This window comes from Chenopodium quinoa, unplaced genomic scaffold (genome assembly GCF_001683475.1).
Source record: "Chenopodium quinoa cultivar QQ74 unplaced genomic scaffold, ASM168347v1, whole genome shotgun sequence".
NCBI lineage: Eukaryota > Viridiplantae > Streptophyta > Magnoliopsida > Caryophyllales > Amaranthaceae > Chenopodium > Chenopodium quinoa.
Window position 1 is genome coordinate 494,835 of NW_018742393.1, and position 23,363 is coordinate 518,197.

The 23,363-nt window shown below is 38.3% G+C and overlaps 3 protein-coding genes across 4 annotated transcripts; 2 read left to right on the top strand and 1 right to left on the bottom strand.

Moving 5' to 3' along the window:
• Positions 1-427: 427 nt before the first annotated feature.
• LOC110702314 (helicase and polymerase-containing protein TEBICHI-like) lies at positions 428-18,632 on the bottom strand. 2 transcript variants are annotated; one of them, XM_021880020.1, is made up of 26 exons: positions 18,290-18,488; positions 17,657-18,009; positions 17,130-17,364; positions 16,130-17,020; positions 15,760-15,824; positions 15,335-15,440; positions 15,026-15,226; positions 14,710-14,910; positions 13,294-13,455; positions 12,982-13,221; positions 12,569-12,781; positions 11,902-12,252; positions 10,835-10,987; positions 10,510-10,731; positions 9,949-10,167; positions 9,723-9,840; positions 7,792-8,903; positions 7,142-7,339; positions 5,131-5,390; positions 3,934-4,123; positions 3,719-3,829; positions 3,290-3,642; positions 2,249-2,357; positions 2,022-2,159; positions 1,473-1,569; positions 428-1,395 (listed from the first exon to the last, which is right to left on the bottom strand). In XM_021880020.1, the coding sequence occupies exons 1-26, from the start codon at positions 18,323-18,325 to the stop codon at positions 1,325-1,327; spliced, it is 6,405 nt and encodes a 2,134-aa protein (XP_021735712.1). In that variant the 5' UTR covers positions 18,326-18,488; the 3' UTR covers positions 428-1,324. The 2 variants fall into 2 exon arrangements, with proteins under 2 accessions (XP_021735712.1, XP_021735719.1); XM_021880027.1 differs by lacking the exons at positions 428-1,395; positions 1,473-1,569 and having other exon boundaries at positions 2,039-2,159; positions 3,294-3,642; positions 18,290-18,632.
• A 2,683-nt stretch (positions 18,633-21,315) lies between these two features.
• Positions 21,316-22,348, top strand: LOC110701749. The gene is made up of 3 exons (XM_021879384.1): positions 21,316-21,935; positions 22,031-22,187; positions 22,277-22,348. Exons 1-3 carry the CDS (start codon positions 21,316-21,318, stop codon positions 22,346-22,348), a joined length of 849 nt encoding a protein of 282 aa, XP_021735076.1.
• Positions 22,345-23,362, top strand: LOC110701757. The gene is made up of 2 exons (XM_021879390.1): positions 22,345-22,624; positions 22,731-23,362. Exons 1-2 carry the CDS (start codon positions 22,345-22,347, stop codon positions 23,360-23,362), a joined length of 912 nt encoding a protein of 303 aa, XP_021735082.1.
• Position 23,363: the final 1 nt, after the last annotated feature.

Genomic DNA, 23,363 nt, shown 5'->3' on the forward strand with positions numbered 1-23,363 from the left:
TCATTCATTTCCTAGCTATTAGGAATGAAGTTTGCCACCTGCCAGAAGTCGGGGTGTAATGCATTTTTGTACAACTATGGCATGGTGTAGCTTGTTTGATCAAGAAGAGTAGATATACAAATTTTGGTCATTTTTTGCCCTTAAACTTGTGAAATATAGCTTCAGGGTTTATGCATGTTTTTAAATCTAAGGTTTGGTGTGCCAAACTTTTCTTTGCCTATATGTTCATAGATAATTTTATCAAAATTTAAATTGAATCAAGAATCCACTAAAGTTTTCGAGCTACTACAGTTACAAATTACAAAAGATAAAATTTAACTAGGATTATCAAGTATTAGTTTGTAATAAAGAAATTGAATACCTAATAACACATAACACTCTCCATCCATGCTGAATAAAATGAGGAATAGATTATGAAAACAAAGTACGTGACAGGCCAGAAAAAATACATGAACATTAATTTCAAAGACATTTTTATATATCTAAGTATCTTTATAGGCTCAGATATAAATTGATGTTAGATTTTACATAAGAACGCAAGTAATCTTTATCTTTATTTTCTGTGAACAAATTGCCAGCTTTGATAACTAGAATAGTTATCTGAAAAATAATTCTTGTCATCAGTAAAAATTTTACACTAAATATACAAATGAAGAGGATAATGACACAATACCTCAGCAATTAATTGATGATCAACAGGTGGAAGATCACAAAGAGACATTCATAGAAATTAACATTGAAAGCAAGTCAATCATCTGCAACTCTTCCAGCATTGACAGACATTGTTGTCTAACAAGCCATGTACGCACAAAGCAAGATAGCTCCCAGGGCAATCCCTTGTAGCATCTGATTATCATCCAATAAGGCAGCAACTCATCAGCGAAACGAGACTGATGACAGACGATCATGAAGATCTGTGGTGTCCAACGTTGGTTAAAGACAGTCTCATGCAGCAATGGCTCACAGAATCTGCATAAATATCGATGGAGGACGAGCTATATCAGGAATCAAATTTCCAATCCTTCGGCTCTAAATAATAGCTCCATTCAAATAATTCCAACTGCCTCCATGCAAAATATCCCTGAATTTTAAGCCATCTCTCTCAGCCCTCAAGGCCTCAAGCTCAACTAGTCTCATCTGGTCAGAGATCACACCAGACAATGGCCACACCCAGACAATGGAAGGGCACATGTTGGTGTTGCTCCTTCATCTCTTGCACAAATCTAACCTCCTTTGAAACCCAACAAGATACACCCACCACAATTGAACCCACTGGTGGCCGGCAAGATGGAGAAACTTCGAATATAAAGCACCCTTATCCTCTTTAGTCATTGACATTGAAAGGCTCCAATGAACCCCAAGTTCTGCCAACCTTCACCTTCACTTGTAGAGGGACTGCAACACCATACAATACTGATGAGTATTAAAATTAGGATAACAATATTATTATCATGCAAATCATCAAGACAAACCTAAGAGGGAAGCAGCACTCTCCATGCTCGTCTTCAGCAATAAACCAGCTTCCCGTAAAACAGATGGATCAACTTCCAAAACCAACTCATCATGCACCTGGCAATGAAGGAAAACATTTGAATGATATATCTTGAACACATGCTCAGAAGATTATTGACATTAGTGTAGAACCATGTACATAATATAGGACATAAAATGTGACAAGCATGATGATGACAGAAAAACAGGTAAAAAAACATAATTATGACAGAAATGATGAAGCATATATGAAAGCAAGAGCTACTTTCAAGCATGATGGGAAGTGCCAACAAGATACTCCAGCCAAACACACCCCACTGGTTGCCGGCTATATGTCAGTAACCAAATTGATTCAAAGATGTGAAATGTCTCATTCAATTTTCCAGACTGCTAGGCTAATTGATGGTACTCTGACAGAGAATTTTTTTAGTACAACAGATGTACAAAAAGTCTCCCAACTCTCAGGTACTTTTATTAACTCAAATTTCCAAATTTCATAAATTAAACACCATTCAATATGTATGGCAAACCTGCAAAAGAATATGGCAACGGCCCTTGAGCATGGAAAAGTTTGTCACATGTGCATCTGTAGAACTATTTGTCTCGGATCCAGCAATTTCAGAGTATATGTTGATCATTGCAATCTTAATTATGTCAGCTGCAGAACCCTGTTAGATGAAGATGCCAATTATTGAATATAAATTCCCTTTCCCTTAAGCAAGGTAACAGAATTAATCAAGCAAATAGAAGATGGTACCTGACATATAGAATTCACAGCTTGTCTCTGAGCTTTAGCTTTCTCCTTACCATCACCAAATTGTATTTTTGATAAGAAACGTTTTCTACCCTTAAGGGTCTGCACATATCTGCACCACAAAGATGGACAAAGTGAATGTCTGACAAGGTGGAAACTAAGGGGAGCAGTGGCAAGACCTAAATCTAGTGCTCATGAAACTAAAGATGAATTACTGCTTCACATGATTTATAACATAGATTTTTGGAAATGAAACAAAACAAAATGGCAAAAAAAATGGTAATAATTTTATATTCTCCAAGAGGGCCAGAAGGGAAGAAAAAAAACAAAAAAAAAAAAAAAAAAAAAAAAAACCAATGTTCTTAAACTTTCCTAACATCACAACGGACCCTTAAACTCAGGATGCTGGATACACTATGACAGCAATACAGCATGTGGAGCAAAACAAATTAGAACGGGTTAACATTGATTAAGGGACATATATATATAACCAATTTGTTACACATGAATATACAGCAGGATATCGGCATGCTAGTTACTAGTAAATTGCAAGATCAGTGAAGCAAAGCTAAGTCATCTACTTTCTAGCCAAACCTTGAATATCAAAACAGAAGAAATTACTACATAGACTAAACAGTTTTCTTTGCAAAATTACTCAAGATTTGATCTATAGCCCTTCAAATGAGGTATAAGTGAAGAAATCTTCATTACTCTTTCAAGAGGGAAGAAATCATTGTTTGCTTTGTTTGATAGTCTATTAGAGGGGTTTTTATTTTTTTTTTACTATTTTCTTTGTCTTGAGAGTTAAATTACTCCTATTCATTATACAAGGACATCATTCTAATGCCAATGAATATCTTCTTTGTCCAAAATGAGTGCAGAATGAAAGACAAGATAAAAACCAATGGATACTAAGTGTGGGTGGGTGGTGGGTGGGGTGGGTATCTTCTTTGTCCAAAATGAGTGCAGAATGAAAGACAAGATAAAAACCAATGGATACTATGTGTGGGTGGGTGGTGAGTGGGGTGGGGAATAATCTAGTACCCACGTTGACGGCAGAATGCAACAGCTTCATGAAGCCAAGAAGCGACGCCGGGGAAAGAATTTTTAAAACTTTGAATCTTCGCTTTGGCTTCATCTGCACTGCAGTGCAACTGCTCAGCAAGCGAATTAGCACCCATGCCGTAAAGAATGCCATATACTAGTCTTTTGGTTTGGTCGCGCTCTTGAGAGCTTACACTGGATTCCAGCTTGCCCGTCCATCTAGATGCTACCATGGTAAAGGCATCACCGTGAGGATTACTAAGTAGTTCAATCAGAGAAGCGTCCTTAGAGAAGTGAGCCATCAACCTCAGTTCTATCTGAGAATAATCTGCTGTTAAGAGAAGCCAGTTTTCCTGAAAGAAAACGTCAATTGCTACCAATGCTCGGATAGAAGTAAACAAATGGAAAGAGTATAGGCATCTGCCTCACCTCAGTTGGAATAAAAAAATCCCGCGCATTGATTTTATAATCTATACCATCAGAATCACATTGACCATCACCATTTTGATGCATTCTAAATTCAACCATATGTTCAACACACTGCAAATTTTCCATGCACCAACAATTTAGCTAAATTTTTGTATGCTAATGACAAAGAAAGTAGAGCAAATGACAGATATTCAACCAGAAAAAGGATCCTGAACCTGAAGGTTGGGTTCCTCCATTGAAAGTCGTCCAGTAGCTGTTGATGTTTGGAGCCAACGGCCATGTAATGTATACCTCTGTGTCCTCATAGATAGCTTTGCTAAAGAGCATATTGATCCTAAAGTACAATTCAGGAGCTTTGCTAATGTCCGATGCTCCTTTATCACTGGAACAATAGGGTGTTCAAGCCTGCAAATTAGAAAGTTAGCATAATACACTGAAAGATTAACATATAGAAAGTACTTGGTAGTGTCTTATAAGTTCAACATTTTAAGATCAAACATACATAAGATGTACAAAGTGATGCATCGATTAATGCCTCTCCTATCTGAAAAATCAATGTATAATGCCAACTTATTTTCTTTCTGGAGGAAGTATATTGCAGTATATACATATATTAAAAACATTTACTGCACGAATATAGTCTAACACACATGCACCAACCCACTCCCCCCCCCCACCCCACCCCCACCCACACCCACACCCACACTCCCCACCCACATCCACCCCCACCCGCAGCAAAGTCTGATTGAAAAACCTTGTTTCTATCATTACTTTCATTAACATAGATTGCCCACAAAATTATATATAGCATCATCCCTAAGGGCATTGCTCTGCATAGACAGCAATACAAAGGTCTCCTTGTAATTTATGGTGGCAGACAGAAAGTAGCCAATCAAATGAGATCAACCAATCAATCAATCAAAGCCTTAATCCCATATAAGTGGGGAAATGAGATCAATAGAAAATAAATTTTGAAGGCTCTGTTTTGCAGACTTCATTAGAGAAAATAGTGCTTTGAAGGATCAGAGTCACACTTTATATCGTGACACCACTGTGAATGACACACATCCTTCAAATTCATTATCAAGTATACATCTTATGACCATCAAAGTGTTAGCTAAAACCAAAAGAGTGAAAAGACTATAAAAGACCACCATTTTCAGATAGTAGATCTCAGAGCAAAACAGTATTCCCTATGTTTAGAAGAGTTTACCTTAGGGTAGAAAAGAAATAGCAACAAATTTTGAAGGAATGAGACACTAGTGACGATGGGCAATTAAAACAAAAAATTTAAATAAATTGGACAGCCAAAACAATCTGTCCAAAAGTGAAGCTTGCAATTTCACTACAAAACCAGTGAGAACCTCAAAGATAAATAAGCAACTCATAAACGATTAGATCCAAGAAGGTACCTTAGCGCATCTAAGCAATGTTTGTCTGTACTGGCATGCTGTTTTCCTTTGTTGTGTCCCTCAGGTATTGGGAGCTTCAAGTGTTCATAGAGCACATTTGCAATATCTGCAGGCATATTCAGTGAAAATACCATGCCAGCAAGTTTGTAAGCTTCCTTTTCAAGAATCTTAAGCTTTTTACCAATCACTTGCCGTGCCTTGAGGCAACCTTCCATGTCAACACCTATTCCCTGGTCCTCCATTTCTGCTAGGACATGAACCTACAGGGGAATTATAATAAACAATTACAAAGTTTAAATTTTTACCAAAATAAAAAAATAAAAAAAAAAAAAAAAAAAAAAACAAAATTTTAAAAATGGTACAATAATTTAGAAAACTCCACATTTCAATACGATTAAGTAGCAAAATGACCAATCAACAACCATCACGACAAAATTTGCCTACCCTAAACTTCTAAGTAAACGGGATGGGAACTCTCTGACCTGGAGCAAATTTTTCCACATCATAATAAGGAAACTCCCACCATATCAATCCCAACCACCACTATCAAAAGACCATCCTTTATGTCACTGGGATTTTAATCATACTTCAACTTTTCTGAGGCCTACTCTATGACTCTATCCTTTGGTCTGCCAAGAAACTGGTCAAGCTAAGAAGTGGATGTGGCAGCTAAGACCACCTGAGAAGCAGAAATTTATACTATGGCATGCCTGGAGAGATACTCCATGCTAATCTTCTCCCCAAAGGTTTGTGCCGTGAATTTTAAAAAAAAAAAAAAAAAAAAAAAAAAAAAAAAAAAAAAAAAAAAAAAAAAAAAAAACACCTAGCATATTTAGTGATTGTCTGAGAGCAAAAGAAACTTGAATTCTACTGAGACCTCCCCCTGATTGTTTCACCCTTTCTTTGCAGCATAGGCTTACAGCAAACATACCTCCAATTACAAAACCAATATTACTTCTTGGAATTTCATAATTGCTTTTACCCCCCATCCATTCCTGGCTCAAAGCCCTTAACAGGATTGTATCAGAGTTCTATACCACCCAATCAAGTCCCCTAAACATACAAAACCCAACCAACATAGGGTAAGACCTTCAATATAAAAAGTTATGATTAATGTGGATGCTTATCTCTCTCTGGTCTCCACCTACCTTAGTGAAAGGTATGAATGGGATTTGTACTTTGTAGGCTTTATACCAACAGTAAAGGACAGTGGATTGCAAATGTTAAGAGCTCTATCTGGTGTGACAAGAAATTACTGCTGAATTTTAGGCCATCCAAGCTGCAATCACATAGAGACAGCTAGCAGAAATACAAAACCCTCTCAAAGCAACAGATTGTATAACATTATCAATTCTGAAACAGCTTCTGACCCTTGAGTAAATGACAATCGTATTCCAAAGGGGCGGGGTATTCCAAAGGGACGGGGACAATCATATTTCAAGTCCACGACAGATTGCCTGTAACATCTGCTCAGATGTAAACCCTATAAATTAAGTTAATTTAAGTAGCCAAGTCTTCAAAAAATGAATTTTATATGGCTTCTGCATCTAAAGAAGACTGAAAAAAAAAAATAATAATAAAAAAAAAAAAAAAAATAAATAAATAAATAAATAATAATAATAATAATAATAATAATTAAGCAAATACAAAGTATAAATTAGCAATAACTAGCCATGTATATGGTCAAATAAATCTGCTAACAAAACATAGATAGTTAAACAGACATAGCCTTTGACTATATGAAGTACAACTGCAAAGGTATTCAAGAAGACCCTTACATATTAGTGCCAAGAGCTTCATGAAGATCCATACAGAAAGGTGAAAGAAGCAAAGAAAATAAGGACAGTATGTCAAGAAGAAAGAGATCCCTCAGAGGACAATAAAAAACACTTGACTTTACGTATTTTATCATTGTGTTAAATGAGTTAACAAACAGAAATTAACCACAAGTAGATCCAACTAATAAACTATTAAAAGTTAATAGAAATTAGCTTGCAAATATAAACCCTACCAAGGGAAGTTCAATTCCCAAAAGTGAATCAACAAGTTCTTCAGAAACAAGCAATTTCCAAAGAACACATTGTAGGGCCCGCGTTTGAGCAGCACGGCGACAGCAGCCATTATGTGCAGCCCTTCGCATTTGATTTTTCCACCTTCCACTCTGATTAGCTGCTGCTGCTGCGTCATTAGTTAAACGCCTCTTAACTTCCTGTTTAACAGAGGATATAGAACAATAAGCACAGCTCTAGAGATTAAACCAAGCCTCGAGTAAATGTGTGATAGAAGAGCTTCCAACTTAAAGAGAGCACATAATTGATACATAACATGAAACACTAGACAATTTCAGTGTCGGTGTCAGAAACTGAAAGCCACAATTATATAACAATATAGTGGTGAAAATAGTGAGATGCAGTGACCTTTTGTCATCAATCACAGAGCTCAAATTCATGGTTGTTTCAAAAAATATACTAAAGTGCATTTTATAGATAATCAAAACAATTGAAACTCACAATGGCTTCTCTTTCATTTCTGTTAAATAGCAAAGAAAAACATTAAAATATAATACTGCACTGAGACTGAGTGATAAATCATCATCAGCCATATTTAGTAATCTACTTGGAGGGGACTGACTGACATAAAGGAAGTGCAACAAAGAATTACCTTCTCAAGATTTGGATTGGAGCTCCTCTCCTCATCAGGCCAAAGGATCCAAGCTACAATACAGATGTCTATTGCATTTTGCAGAATAACCTTAGGCAACCTAAAGAAAGATCCGTCAACAAGTTCAATGGCTGTACTTTTTATTGTCTGACTCAAGCTGTTTTTATTCAATGAAAGAACAGCATTTCTCAACACTACAATCTGAAGTTTCAAATTCCAAGTGAATTTTCGAAGACTAGTCCTCCCTAGTAAACTACCAATCCTATTCCACCGGAGAACTTCTGTAACTGACAAAATGTTAGCATCAATTGAATTAACTTGCCCAGAACTTTCATTGTTACATGAGTCAAAATTGCTGCTCTGTAAAATTTTGGTGAGATTGACATAATACACGGGTGAATTTTCCCAGCAAATGGCAATGCCCAGTACTTCATAAGCAATCATAGAATTTGCTTCAGACTTTTTGTTGAAGTGAATATCAAAATAAAAATCTCCAACAGATTCCCAAAGATCCAAAAGGGCATCTAAACTGCTTGCACTAGCTACATTAATGGGACCTTTTTCATTACAACGTTGCTTATTGCCACCAGTGCACTCATTATTTCTCTCTCGTCTCCGGTCTCCCTCAATCACAGCTCCTACACATGCCATGGTATCATTCTGACCCAAACAAGGCGAGGATATTGTGGCCTCGACTGGAACATCTTCAACTGATGCAGAAGAAGCTAGAATTGCACTAGCACCAGGCAAGGAATTGACTGCCTTTCCCTCAGCTGAATTTTCCAAGCCAATTATTAATTTTTTTGCCGGCCGTCCAGCATTAGAATCTGGAGCACCTTCATTCCCCTGTCTTTCAATCAGTTCAGATGAGAAATGCTTTCTTTTATGGTGAGAAGAGCTACTGGTACTTTTTTCTCCAGAAGAGTGAGTCGCTTCACCAGAAGCAGGAAACAAGACAGGATGAGAAAGTTGAGGAACACTCAGTCCAAGTGATTGAAATGCCGAGAATGCAGCAACTCTCGCCTCCTCAGCTTTATCAAGGACAATTTTCCTTGCACCATTTTTTATCTTCTTTGCTATTCCCAAATGAACACGCCGCTGTGCTTGATTTTCTGAAATTTGGCAAGTCCCATTATTAGAATCAGAGGGTTTTGTATCTAGGTGAAGAGGTAAAATTAATTTAGGGAATGCTCAATAAAAACAAGCCCTTAGTTCCCCCAGAAAGATTTCCCACAAATTGAACTAAATAGGGTAATCAGACTAGAGCCCGTTTAGCAAATCAATGTTCAATTCCTGTTACTTAGAAATCAATGCCCAAACTTGAATGATACATTTATCTAAAGAACACCCTGTTACCTACTTTCAAGATTTCTAAACATGTAAAAACTTTGGAAAAGAGGACAAATGAAACATGATTCTTCCCTTGGAACCACATTATAATAGAAATACAAAATTGCTAAAAATTTGTTGAGTGAATATGCTTGTGGAACTTCAATTGATTGTACAATCTAACAAAATAGGGTAATCAGACTAGAGGCCATTCATTACATTCATCATGCGTGAGTATGGTTTACACCAGATTTAAGTGATTTTGAATACTATATAAAGCAAACCTTCATCACAAGTATTCCAACACAACCCAGTGACCATGTAAGGATAAATGACATCCAAAGAATACTGCACAAATGAGGGATATAAAAGCAAGAAAAATAATTGCAAGTTTTTGCTACTTGATCTGGTTTTGGCATAATAAAGTGATGCAAATAAAAGCGGAAAGAATTCTCATTTAGATTCCACGAAATCAGGGAAAGACATTCTAAGATGAAAAGGAAGATTAGTTGAAAGAGTAATTTGACTTATCCACACACCCAGAATACCAGATAAAGACACTATAGTCCACCAAAAAGGCCATAACTAGTTTAGAGTCTCACCTGACGCAGCCCAAGATGATGATTCAAAGAGAGCCTTCGCTATTTCTGCAACAGATGCTTCAGCAACTGCCAAAGGAGTACGCAAGCCAGCTTTGTATAATGCTCTAGCCCGGGAGCCCTAGATTCATAAAAGAAAATACATATGGGATAGCTGGCTATCAAGCACATAGAAAGGATGAATAATAAGTCCACAGCACTATATACAGAACCACATCATGATATCTACCTTTACATATGGAATAGTAGTAAGCTCTACTATCTCTGCTCTCACTCCAAATGAAACACGATTTTGAAATTTGGCAACCAAGCCGTCCAGATCAAGCCAACCGAGTCTCTCACAAAATAGAGAAACCATGGATGCAAACCTTCCAGCATTCTCTTGTAAAGCTTGAACCATTCCCCGTGCTACTTTGAAGGCTGCACAAACCTCGCCAACTGGTAGTTCCTTAACCACGTATTGACATACAAACAGATTAATAGATGAAACATCATAAGCAAGGAAATGAAGAGATAAAAGGTCTATTTTACTGAAAGATATTAAAGAAAAACCTATCACAAGCTCTTACTGCTCCTAAAAATAATATTCAATACCCAAAAAACAAAAGAAAAGAGCATGTGAATATCAATCTCTAAGTTGAAAGAAATGAAGGACGGTGATAAAACATGCTACATTGAAAATAAGTCATCAAGAAAACACATGCCCAAAATAGCACAAAAGAGCAGGCAGAGAGAAAAGAAAAGAAAAAGGGGAATCCCCATAATAAACATGAATGACAAAAGAGACTACCTGCACCAATCGTGACAAGATAAGGGCAACATAAAAACGTCGGCAAACACGAAGAGACTGCTCATCGGAGAGGGTATGGCTTTTTGAGACTCCTAGTTGGGAATCTATTCGACTATGCAATCCTTTGATAACATTTCTAGATAGACTTGCAATACGCACAGGTGCCCCATGTGCCATTCGCATCAAGAATGGCTCAATAACTCCAACACGGTTGCCAACTGACTATATTTTAAGAAAGTTACACAAAACATGTAAGTACGAAGTACAAGAAAAGAACAAGTTCAATCCAAGAATGGCGTCTTTATAAGAAAAAATCCCAAAGTACCTGGTCTAAGAACGAAAGCTCCATAAATCTTTCATAAAACAATTCCCAATCAGGCTCAACTTCAACATTTATTGGTGTTGCCAAGTAAACCAAATGCAGATCAGATGCTAGAACAAATCTTTCTCTTGCACGTGATAGATCATCCAGAACAATCTGCAGCAGAAGGAAGTAGATTTTAGAAACTTGGAACACAAATAGGTAAGCAAGTCAGCCTGGATAAAAATACAAGAAATAAAACATAATATTAAAAATAAGAAACAGCTTTTCAGCAACAGTATCAACTGTCAAACAATGAAGGAGCAGAAGTTCATATTTATCTTGATATTTGAATTTATATATACAAAACCTCAACAGCAGCTCTTAGTTTTCACTAACAAAATCATTACCTTGAATTGTCCAATTTCCGAGAAACCTAGTCAAAATGATCTGTTCCCAGGCCTTCTAGATATGATCAATTTCGCCTACTTTGTATGCTGTTCAGTTCAACTCTATTTCAGTTCAGACGTAAATTAAGTGTGATGTTGCGGATCAGTTAATTTCAGGGTGGATCACTATTGAATGGGTATAATCCAGTCAATATTGGACAATTTTACTGCATCAGGTCAGATTCTATGTTGTCAGGTATTCAACTCTTCAAGTTTGATATAAATAGTTTTCCATTATTTCAGCTCAGATCAATATTCTTTTGATGAACATCCAAAGCTTAAATGTATTGATACAATTAATATGTAAACATAAAAAGTTCCCTTTACAAAGAAATGTAATGAACCATTTCAAATTTGTATACATGCAAAAACATGAGCACACTTTAACATATGAATTTTTTTGAGTCATTGTTGGAGGAGGCACAGGCAAAGGTCAGAATTAACTCTAGATACCTTTCAATCAGTTTTGGTTCAATCAGTTCATTTCAGGTTTCAGGGTCAAGACCAGATAATTTAACTCCAATAAATTAAAAAAAAAATCAATTTTGAATTATTCAGTAGGAGAAGCCAACTCCTGGTAAGGTTTGCAAATCTAACAGGAAGAGAGCATGGCTAGATGTTCAGGTAATTGACAGTACTTACAAGAGATTCTTCTGGAGACAGAGAACTGCCAAAAGCTGCTCGTCCCAAAGGAGTGGTACTGTATAGTTCAGTATCATCATTCCACTCAAGGAATTTTTTCTGACAGAGCCACCTAAGAGAATCTTGTGCTGATTTGATAACATCTTCAAATGGCTTTGTAGAATTAAGGAGAGTACACCTCACATATCGGTGAATATCATTAGCTGTTTGTACAATTCCACTAGCCACAACTTCCAAGATAGCATGAGTCATTCCATTTTTATCTTCTGAAAGACAAGATTGCAGTGGTGGACAACTGTCATTCAAAAGGGCCTTTATTCTCTTAACTTCTTCAGGTCTGCACATAAGAACCTGCCTCAGCCAAAAAATGGCACATCATTTGCAACAGTCCAACAGGCACATTCAATTTATAAAAGATGCAAGTACAATTTTACTAGGGTCTGAAAGCAAAGCTAAGCAAACGTTGGACACTTCAAATGGAACATTAACTGAGGTCGTCACACATAAAATCGAATTAGCAAACATTAGAGGCCCCTCTTCCCCTCCCTCTCTCCCCCAAAGTAAAACTACACAACTCCTGAAAAACAAGAATATTCATGAGCAAATTAAATAACTAGGACTCAAACGTATTGGAATATTGATCAAGCAAAAAGAAGTAAAAACATACACTTTCTCCTTTCGCATCTATACCAGTTCGACCAGCCCTACCAGCCATTTGTCTGTATCGTGTCCCATCAATGAAATCACGGCCAATCTTGGGTTGCCGAAATATGACTCTCCTAGCAGGTAAATTAACACCAGCAGCTAAAGTAGATGTGGCAGTTAGGACACGTACTAAGCCTTTACGATAACAGGTTTCAACAATGTCTCTTTCCTCAACCTGTACAAAGTATAAAATGCAACTCTTCAGAAAGCCAACTGCTAAAATTGGTCAATAACTCAGACTATATATCAGTAAAAAAACCTGTAAAGTTGTAACTGTTGTACCAAACAAACAGGAGTTAACATACCCATATATAAGCTTTAGACAACAATTTCCACTCATTTATATGCACATGTACAGTGTACTGCAGTACTTACCGTGAGGCCAGCATGATGATAAGCGACACCAGAAGGTAGAGTTTCCTCCAGCACAGGATCTAAACCCACAGGACACCTTCTCAAAGAATCAATGGCTGAGAATAGATCATTAAATTCACTCGACTCTTCTTGGATTTTGGCAGAAAACTTTTTGAGATACAATGAGATATGCTTCGCTGTAGACTCGCATCCTTTCCGACTTGAACAAAAAATGAGCACAGAATGACCATCTTGAACAACCTAAGAACATTTAAGTCCATTTAACAAAGTATGTAACACATGGAAACCTCAACTATGAATATAATTAGATACCTCATTACATAATTCCACAACATGATCTGGATCTTTGCCTCTGAGATCCGCTGACTTAGGTATAGTCCTAACAACTTCCATCTTTTTGTCATAGATATTATTACCCACTTTAATAAATTCCTCCAAAGGGACTGGACGAAATTCAGTCTGGAATAATGCCGCCTAAAAGGGACAGGAAAGCAGAAATAAGGTATGAACAATTATTAAGTTATTGTTTCTTTGATAAGAATACACTGATACAGGTCTCAGAATCCAAAATCCAGAGAGTGGAGAGTGACAAAGTAAAACAATACATCTTTCTAGTGTGAACTAGTCAAATAGCTATTTTTTTTAGTTCAGACCAGGGGTTTAGACTTCAATCCCTGTACCATATCATCCAGTCAATAGATCAACAAAGTGAGCCTCACTTAATAAGGCGGAATCCCTCAGCGCCTTATTGAAGTGAGGCTCACTTAATATAAATAGATAAAGGTGGTCCTTACACCTCATTGAAATCACCACGTGTCTCGGGCGCACCCTTTTTATACACTGCCACAACAAGGCTAATAGGAATAATTGAACTTTTATCATATTGTTCTCCTATTCATCGGAATGGGAGGAGCAAAATATAAGAGGAATCCAATACAAGAAAACTTGCCCAGAAACTTAGTGAGACAAGTGATTCAATCATACAAGTAATGCTACTTGCTAAAGCATTACTGCATCAGAAAGACAGAAACCAGACGACATGGCCATTAGTACAACCCCACTACTACAATTACTATCACTAGTGCAACCCAATACATTTCCCACCATAATTAGGGTCTGAGACCATGAATCAAGCATGTTCAGCCTCAAACCCTTACAGCTTGTTTGGTAGCTGGTAATGGGAATGAATTTAAGTGTAATTTAGTATGGATAACAACCTATAATCTTCATGGGAGCACAATCTCATCCCCCAAACATGTGTTTCTTCATGTTTTTCCATTACCATCCATTACCACTTGAGACTTGAGAGGTGGTACTAGGTGGGAATGGAAATTTATGAAGAAAAATAGACAATTTGGGGGTCATCTTATGTGTTCATGGGAATAAACTTGGATTTTCATCCAAATTTACATATAAATTTATTCTTATTACCATTGTTTAAAACCGGTTACCAAACGAGGCGTAACTAATCTGAAGGCTAGTAGGATAGCTGAATCAAGGTCCAAATTTTCTACGACTTTTAAATTTGTTGTCTCCCTCGATTGTACAACATCATACACACATAGAGGGTACACGAGCAAAAACAAATAAAATGATGTTTCACTTAAGAGACTAAAGAAAAGCTAGGAGGTCAACTTTTTTGTAATGATACATGCTGTATGATTAAGATTAATGCACATGACTAGAGTTGACTCCAATTGGAAACACACAGTGATGAGTGATACTTACATGAAGCCATTCAGCAACAGCTGCCACATTTGGCATTGTAGCACTCATCCCAACAATTTGAAGACCATGAGTTATATCACCCTTACCACTACTTGTGGCAGAACTATCTCCACTGCATGATTCACCATTACCTTCACCAGCTGCGTAACGAAGCTTTGTCAATAGAAGCTCCAACAGATATCCCCTACTGGGATCAGCAACCTAGTGCAAAACAAATTCTACATAAATTAACTTTAGACTAGGTTTACAAAAAGGAGGCATAAAAATAACATAAAGTGCAGATGTGCAGTAGTACACTAAAGAGTAGTACACTAACCATGTGCAATTCATCAATCACAATAATTCCCACTTCTGACAATCTGTCTTCTTCCAGCAATCTGTTAACTAAAGAGTTGGCCTTTTCTATAGTACAGACAGCTACTGATATATCCTTAGGAAGTGTCCCGCCACCTTGATTCCCATAATAGCTGCGAACATGCTTGCCAAGGGGCTCCAGTAAGACCTCAAGATGTTCTGCCTGCAAAAGATAACCATTCATGCTTCAAGAAAAGTCATGGCCAATTCATATGATGATGCCTTTAAAAGAAAGTACAAAATAATAAAACAAAAAGAGTTCAAAGATAACCTTTTCAACACAGATAGAAACATAAGGCAGCACTAGCAAGGCAATTTCGCCAGAGTCAATGACACGTCGCAACATCAAGATCTCAGCAACAAAACTTTTGCCTGCACTGTTGCAGGAGGAGAAGGAAAATTATAAAGTCCCAATAACACATGTACTACATTTAGAGCTAATAACGAACAACAAAATCATCATCTACTGTTCATTGGAATCAATACAGTTAATACAACTGTTATATGATATAGCAGGTGGTTTTCTAGCTTCTTTTTTCATGCCAGTGGGATCTTTTAGGTCTGTTTAAAACAGAGAACAGCATGATTGGTAATTGGCATGCAGATATCATCTATATCCCTGTAATGACATCTAATCTAACAAACAGCTACACTCCCTTTCACCAAGATAAATTTTTCATAATAATGATTACTTACCTCGTAGATGCACAATAAACAAGATTTCTCTTCTGCAAAACACCATCCATTTGAAGACAATCAACCTAAAAAGTACAGCACAAGTTAGTACATACATGGCGAAACAGTTCTAGGAACGTATAGATCAAGTTAATGATCACAAATTCACTATAAAAATTTAAAATGCAGAAAGACCTTATTTATCTTACTGCATATGTGATCACTATATCAGAGCTTTAAAAAAAAAGCACCAGGCAATTACATGACTGGTTTACCTAGAAAATAATCTTCATTGTACAGGATATCAAAATAAGTTTTTTTTTTTTTTCCAGTCTTCCTTCAGGCTATTAAACATAGAGCTGGATACAATGAACAATGTAACAAGCCTTACCTGCCAAGGATAGAGTTTAGCTATTCCTCGTTGTCTATAGATGCTACATACTGCAGGAGGTAGCCAGTGGCTGAGGTCTAAACGATCTTCCAATGGCATGGAACTTGAAGGAGTACTAGATCCATCAGAGACACCGGGAGCCACAAATTTCGCGTTTTCCCTATTTTGTGGATCGGAATTGTTTTTGTCACTATCAGGACTAAATAAACTATGCCTCCTCTTTTCAGCTCCATGTACAGGAGCTGCGTCCTCCAATACTTTATGCTTAAATTCATGTAACTGAACTTTGCTGCCTATTACAGCATTCTTATCTAGTGGCCTCTCAAGATCTGCAAATTTGCATACAGCACGTTCATCACTATAATCTTCTTTCTTTACTGAAGATAAATGACTTGGCATAATTCTGTCCCCATTTTTGTCATCACACGAGAAATCAAAATGCTTAACAGGCAATGGGGATGCTTCTATTTCCAAAGGTTCCCCATAATTCTCCGGCAATATAGTGGTTGATTCAGTCATCTTAGAACTGCTAGCATCAGTACCAACTGGTACATCAAATTTATTATTCGAACTCCCTTCAACACAATGACGGGAGGCCCCTTCATCTTGTGTTTTGCTGATAGTGATACCTGTATCTTCTGCAACTTGGGAAAAACCTTTAGCAGTTTGGGCACACAAACCATCAACAACTTGAATAGCCTCATTCCAGAATGCTTCTCCTGGTGAAAATATTGAGCTTCCACGACTTGATACGGGAGTTTCACGTGCACTCAAACTCTTACAAAATGCAGCAGGCGTGGAACACTCATTCACTAATGATGTGGAGTTTGTAGTTTTATTGCATTTTCTTAAGCCGGATTGCTGCTTAAAGGAATCTTCATCACAGTCAACCTATTGTGAAAATAAGGACATTAGATAGTGTGACATCAAAACTAAGCATGTCAGGTAACAATTGCACCAACCAAAAAAAATGCAATAGTTACAACCAGATGAATCTCACCCTTGTTACAAAGTTGGCAACTCCTTCCACCTTTTCAGAAAAATTACTGCATGACACAAGAACAGGAGCCCTTTTATCAGAACTTGGAGTCTGATGATCCGGCGATGAGATTTCTTTTTCAGCAGCATAATTCCTTTTCTTGGATGCTGCACCTTCCCCAACAAGAACTGATGGACTCCCACATCTTTTATGCTCATTTATATTTTTCTCATATAATGAGCTTGCTTGAATTCCGCTACATATGATACAACATGATAAAATATCAACAAACTGTGCAGTTTTACTTAGAATCAACCCCTCCATCCCATACATGATTATCTCATTTCTGGAGTGAACACAGCTTTGAACGAAAGACCTCGAAACAAGCAAACTTTCAAAAATCAAAGAGCTTATCTTTCTACAACCGAAAAACCATTAAAACTCAAAACAAACAATCAGACATGCAAAAACACTGCAAACATCATAATTTAATTAACCTTTTAAATCAAAAAATGAAAAACATGACTACACCCAATTGAAATTATTACCTGCAATACAACGACAAAACGTCCATAGGAAACTGCTTAAGCTCCGGATTCTCAGTAGCTTGAACTTGGTCTGACTTATCCCGTCCACCAGCTTCACCACTGGCATTTCCAGCCCCGGACTCGTATCCAGGCACCGCGCCAGATGAAATTGAGCCCCTAAATTTACCATCACTGGACAAAAGGGTCTCTTTACTTTCATTTTTGGCAGATAAATCAATCTCCGATGCCAAACTCCTTTTCACAAAATCATTCTGTGAAGTCACCAAATAATTTTCCAATGTCCCTTTTGCACTAGGAGATGAATCTTTAGCAGTCTTTGGTGAGAAGGTTTTCTTTTTCTTCGATGCGAAAAACTGTAAATTCAAACCCCAAATTCCATAAACTAGGCATTCGTTGACGACAACAATAACACATATTAGAGAAATTATCCAAGTCAAACAATTCCAATCTTCTACAAATTCAATTTATTAGGGAAATAATTCCAAACCCTCCAATCCTGATTCATAATAGCACTAAAAATAAATGCACTTTGCTCAATTTCCCAGCATTTATACTTCAATTATTCGACTGATTGACAGCATATAAACGAAGAATTGCATAACAATTGAAATTGACAAGAGGAGAGAGAAAAACCTGATCAATACGGGTTCGGGGTGCGTCGGAATCCATAACAAATTGAATTTTGGGGTTCGCCGGAACCCTAAATCGGAGATTGTTGGGAAGAGAGGAGAATGTGTTAACCTTGAGAGTGAGTGTGGAGAGATGACATTTAAACTTCAAATGCTTAAAAGACCGCCATCTTCTACAAAACTAGTTTGTAGTGTCCCTACCAAGGATGCACGGACACGCCAAGAGTCCGAGTCGACACGCGTGTCGGACACGGACACGGATGAGACACGGGGCGACACGTGTCCGACACGCAGAAAACCGTGTCCGATTTTTTTTAACCGTTTTTGATTTTTGGACACGGGCCGTGTCTTGGCTGACACGGGCCGTTTTGGTATGGACACGCGAAATACCTAAATTCCTATGCTTTGCCTCTCTACCTCTTTCCAAGTTTCCAGTTCTCAAACTCTCAATCCTCTCATCCTCTCAAGTCTCAACTGAACCCCTTGCTGCTCACTTGCTCAGTCGCCGACTTGTAGGTCTCACCGTACCGCCGGCTTGCTGTCTCCGTCACCGCCACTCGCCTCCTTGCCGGTTGTCAGGGTTGCTGGCCTGGCCCTTGCTGCTCGTGGCCTTCATCTCTCATTGTTGCGGGGGTTGCTGGAGTTGCTGGCCTGGCCCTTGCTGTTCGCCTGCTCGTCCTCAGCCACCACCTATCACTCCACCGCCCACCTTGTCGCCCGTCGTCTGTGTCAGCCACCAGGTATGGTTCTTCTCTACTTTTTTTTTTAAATTCAATTAAAGTTCTGAATATGCATCCTTGGATGTCGAGAAGTGAGAGAATGTCGGTGAGAATGGAGTCTGGGAGAGAACTTAATCGGTCTTCATTTTCTGAGTCTCCGCCATTGTTGTCTTTAATGGAGCTCAATTTCAGCCTTTTCGTGCTTATTTCTTGGTGTTCTGCCATTCAACAATTGAAACTTTTTTTCGTTGAGGCCTTGAGGGGCGGAATACTTGGTTTGCTTCTCGATAGATGTTCGAATTTTTCAATTGTCGAAATATTTTTAAAATAAACGGCTATTTCACCAAATGTCACTGACAAATTACAAAATTTATTAAATGTCACCAACTTTTCAAAATTCACCAAATGTCACTGACAAAGAGTATATTAACACGGTGTGCCATTAATGATGTCTGGACGTTAGTTGGCCGTCAAAGCGAAAAGACCATTTTACCCTTTTTAGTGTTTAATGGCGCCATTAGCACGTTGACTCTCTCTGACTTCTTTTTTTCAATTATTCAATTGTGGTTGGACCTTCTTCTTCATAACTTCTCCCCTTTTCTTCGAAATTTCACCATAATTGAAACTTTAAAATCTCTGGGCAACGAAGAAGCAAACTGGGACCATTGCACAACAATCCTCGCAACAAGTTTGAAGCTTTTAGTGTTCTTGATTCTGGGCGAACCCAAAAGCGCGCACAAGTAGTTGAAGAACTTGAAGATAGTTGGGAGTGCAGAATTTTTTTTTAGGGCTTGGAGATAGCACGCAAGGTAATAATCTATCCGTCGATCTTCATTTCGCTTTTCGATTCTGTTAATTTTTGCGAAAATTGTGTTAGGGTTAGGGTTTTCTGATATGATCAGTGCAATGTGTGTATTTGAATTGACCTTTGTGAAATAATGATAAAAATCATGTTCAAAACTGCAATTGTGGGTATGAATATGTCAATGTGTGTTTTGGTCTGTTAGGGTTTGTGTTTATCATAGTATGTGGGTGGTTGAAATTTAAATTTGCGAGTTGATCAAGATATTTGTGTTGATATGTGTTTGTTGATATGAATGATGTGTGTTGATGTGCATTGTAGTAATAAGTAATTTGTTGTTCATATGATGAGTTCAGTGTGGCTTAATGTTCAGTACAAAGATCAGGGGTTTGATGTGATGATTGAGGATACTAACAGAACAAGTCTAATAGACTTGTATGAGTACATGTTTGAGGACTCTGAAAGGCAAAATGTGATCCTCCCTAAATACTTTAGTTTGTATGTAATGCCACCTAGAACTAATAGGAAGTTTGAGTTAACTGGGGATGCTCAAATGTTGAAAATGTGGGAGTGGTATGAAGGTAGGGAGACAATACAAGTGTTCTTAGAGGAGAATGGTAGACCTAGTTTGGTGTTTAGGAATGCTGCAACAAGTTGGGAAAAAAGGCTTAAGGCAAAGGCTGAGAAGGAGATAATAGAACAGGAAAAGGCCAAGAGGGTGGCTGAAGAACAGGAAGCTGAGAGGGAGCTTATGGAGCAGCAACAGTATCAAGTTGCAGTTGAGGTTCCTGTTGTTAATGCAGAGGAGTCAAATGTTGTTGAGTATGTTAGAGTTTTTGCAACCCCAGTAGCTGATGAGGTATTTCCTGGGGCATCACAGCCTCGGCCAGAACAAAGTACACAACCCTCAACTCCACCAAAACACTCTCAACCAGCCTCTCCTTTGAACCAGCCCAAGAAGACATCTACTAGGAAAAAAATCACTCCTGGGAAAAAGAAAACCACATCCAAAAAAAGAAGATCCCAACCCCCTCCTCAACCACAACCCTCCCCACCAATTCCTGAACCACAACCTTCCCCTCCATCCCATGAACCACATACATCCCCACCTTCCCCTGAACCTTCCCCTGAAACAAAAACAGTCCCACCACCACAGGCTACACCAGTACAAAATCAACCCCCACCTCCACCATCTGCACTAGCAAAAAAGGGAAGATCAAGACCTGAGGGATTTAGGTCAAAACAGACTGCTTCCAGCAAAGGTAAGGGGGTTGGTGTTAGTTTCAGGAGATCAACAAGGAACAGTGCTGCAAATGTTCCTGTCAGTGAAGATAACAGTGATGAGTTTGGTAGTGACAGTGATGATGATGACTACATACTATCTAGTAGTGAGATGATGATGATGAGGCAGATATCTGTGATTTCTTAGAGGATGAAACAGAAACATATGGCCTTCATGATGATATTCCAGATAAGCAGTTTCAGGATAACCGAGATGGCAGTTCAACAATGGACAAAACATATAAAAATGGTAAAATTTGGACCAATCAGGAGTTTGGATCCATTACATTAGAGCCATGGTTGATATTTGGAGACAGGCAGTCATTTCTTGATGTGTTTAAGGACTTCTGTGTACAAGAAGGGTTTGGGATTTATGTAGCAAAGAGTGACCCAACAAGATTGATAGCAAGGTGTGCTATAGACACATGCAACTGGAGGATTCATGCCTCCACTATGAAAGACAAGGTCAGCTGGGCAATCAAGTCTCTGACAGGGGAGCATAAAAGCTGTGGGAGGTTGGAAATAAACCCAATTGTGAGTTCTCAGTGGCTGTGTAGGCATCTTCACTCAGACATTCAAGCCAATCCTGACATACCAGTTAAGTCTTTGCAGAGACTTTGTATGGAAAGGTTTAGGCTACAAGTGAAGAAAAGACTCTTGTACAAGGTGAGGGCAATGCCTAAGGAGATTATCCATGGTGGTTATGGGAAGGCCTACTCAGTGTTGCCTAGGTATGCTGAAATGGTGAAGCAGACCAACCGAGGTAGTTATGCCCTGGTGACATGGGGTGAGGCTACTGCAACTGAGCCCTCAAGGTTCAAGGTTGTTTCTTTTCTTTTGCTTCCCAAGTAAGGGGATTCTTGAGAGGCTGCAGGCCATTCATTAGCATTGATGGAGCCCACCTGAGTGGACATTTCAAGGGCATTTTGTTAACTGTTGTTAGGATTGATGGGAACAATGAGATTTTTCTCATTGCATATGGAGTGGTGGGTTATGAGAGTATTGACAGTTGGGGCTATTTTCTCAGGAATTTGAGGTGCCTATTTGAGAAAGAAGGTTGTAGGAGAGATGATTGGACCTTCATCTCTGACAGAATGAAGGTAATCCACCTTGATATTGTTGTATTACATGTCACTCACTGTTTAGTTTCTTATGTTGAAATCTCAGTCATGAAACTGTTTGTTTGCAGGGGTTGACACAACAATTTATGAAACATTCCCTAGAGCAACAAGAAGAGTGTGTTGCCAGCACCTATACATGAACTGCAAGGCTAATGGATTCAGTGGTTCAGCCTTTCATAAGCTTTTCTGGATAGCAACTGATGCATACAATGAGTATGTATTCAACAAAGCAATGCAAAAGATTGAAGAGTACAATCCTAAGGCTATTGAGTACCTAGAGAGCTGCACTGAGGTCTGGTCAAGGCATAAGTTTGATCCTACACTCTGTTGTGACCATAACACAACAAATTTTGTTGAGTCTTTCAACTCATGCACCAAGCCATACAGAGATTTACCTGTTCTGAAAATACTTGAAGGTATTCACTTACACTATTTTGTTTGCACACTATTTTGAAGCTATACACACAATGATAACTTGCATCCATGTTGTTTACACTATTTTTATTGCATACTGTTTTGAAGCTATAAGACAATGGTGCATGAAGAGGATTGGGTTAGGGTTTGACAAAGCACTAAGCATGGGGGATATGGAGCTGACTGAGTATGCAGACAAGATTCTGCAAACAAGATCAGATGAGTCTATGTTTTGTTATGCTATTCCCTGTGGTGAGGATGAATTTGAGGTGAGAGACCAACATGTGCATTTTCCCATCAAGCTGAGCACTAGAACATGTGGTTGTGGGAAGTGGCAACATTCTGGATTGCCATGCAAACATGTACTAAGGGTCATTTATCACCAGAGGCTACAACCAGCAGACTTTGTAGCCCCCTATTTCAAAGGAAAGGCATACAAGTTGACTTATGTAGGGCATATGCACCCTATGCCTGACCCATCACAATGGCCATCAAGGAACCTGCCTGACATACTGCCACCATTGGTGAAAAGAGGTGCAGGGAGACCAAAGAAGCAAAGAAAAAGAGGGCCAAATGAAGCAAGGAAAGGGAAGAGGCATGCAACAGTGAAGTGCAGCTTATGCAGTGAGTTGGGGCACAACAAGGTGACTTGTGCATCAAGGAAAAAAAGAGCTGCAACTGAAGCAAGCACATCAGCCACCTCCTCTCAAGCCAAGAAGAGAACAAAGAGAGCAGCTTGAA

Bases quoted from the DNA above. Each gene is read 5' to 3' on its own strand.
- LOC110702314 (XM_021880020.1), bottom strand. From the start codon at position 18,325: ATGGATTCCGACGCACCCCGAACCCGTATTGATCAG. The intron at 15,227-15,334 runs GTTATCTTTGAA...TATCTTTTGCAG, and splicing joins TTTCTATCTGTGTTGAAAAG to GCAGAACATCTTGAGGTCTT. The intron at 1,570-2,021 runs GTTTGCCATACA...CTTCATTGCCAG, and splicing joins GTTGCCATATTCTTTTGCAG to GTGCATGATGAGTTGGTTTT.
- LOC110701749 (XM_021879384.1), top strand. From the start codon at position 21,316: ATGGACAAAACATATAAAAATGGTAAAATTTGGACCAATCAGGAGTTT. The intron at 21,936-22,030 runs GTAAGGGGATTC...AACTGTTGTTAG, and splicing joins TCTTTTCTTTTGCTTCCCAA to GATTGATGGGAACAATGAGA. The intron at 22,188-22,276 runs GTAATCCACCTT...GTTTGTTTGCAG, and splicing joins TCATCTCTGACAGAATGAAG to GGGTTGACACAACAATTTAT.
- LOC110701757 (XM_021879390.1), top strand. From the start codon at position 22,345: ATGAACTGCAAGGCTAATGGATTCAGTGGTTCAGCCTTTCATAAGCTT. The intron at 22,625-22,730 runs GTATTCACTTAC...ACTGTTTTGAAG, and splicing joins TGTTCTGAAAATACTTGAAG to CTATAAGACAATGGTGCATG.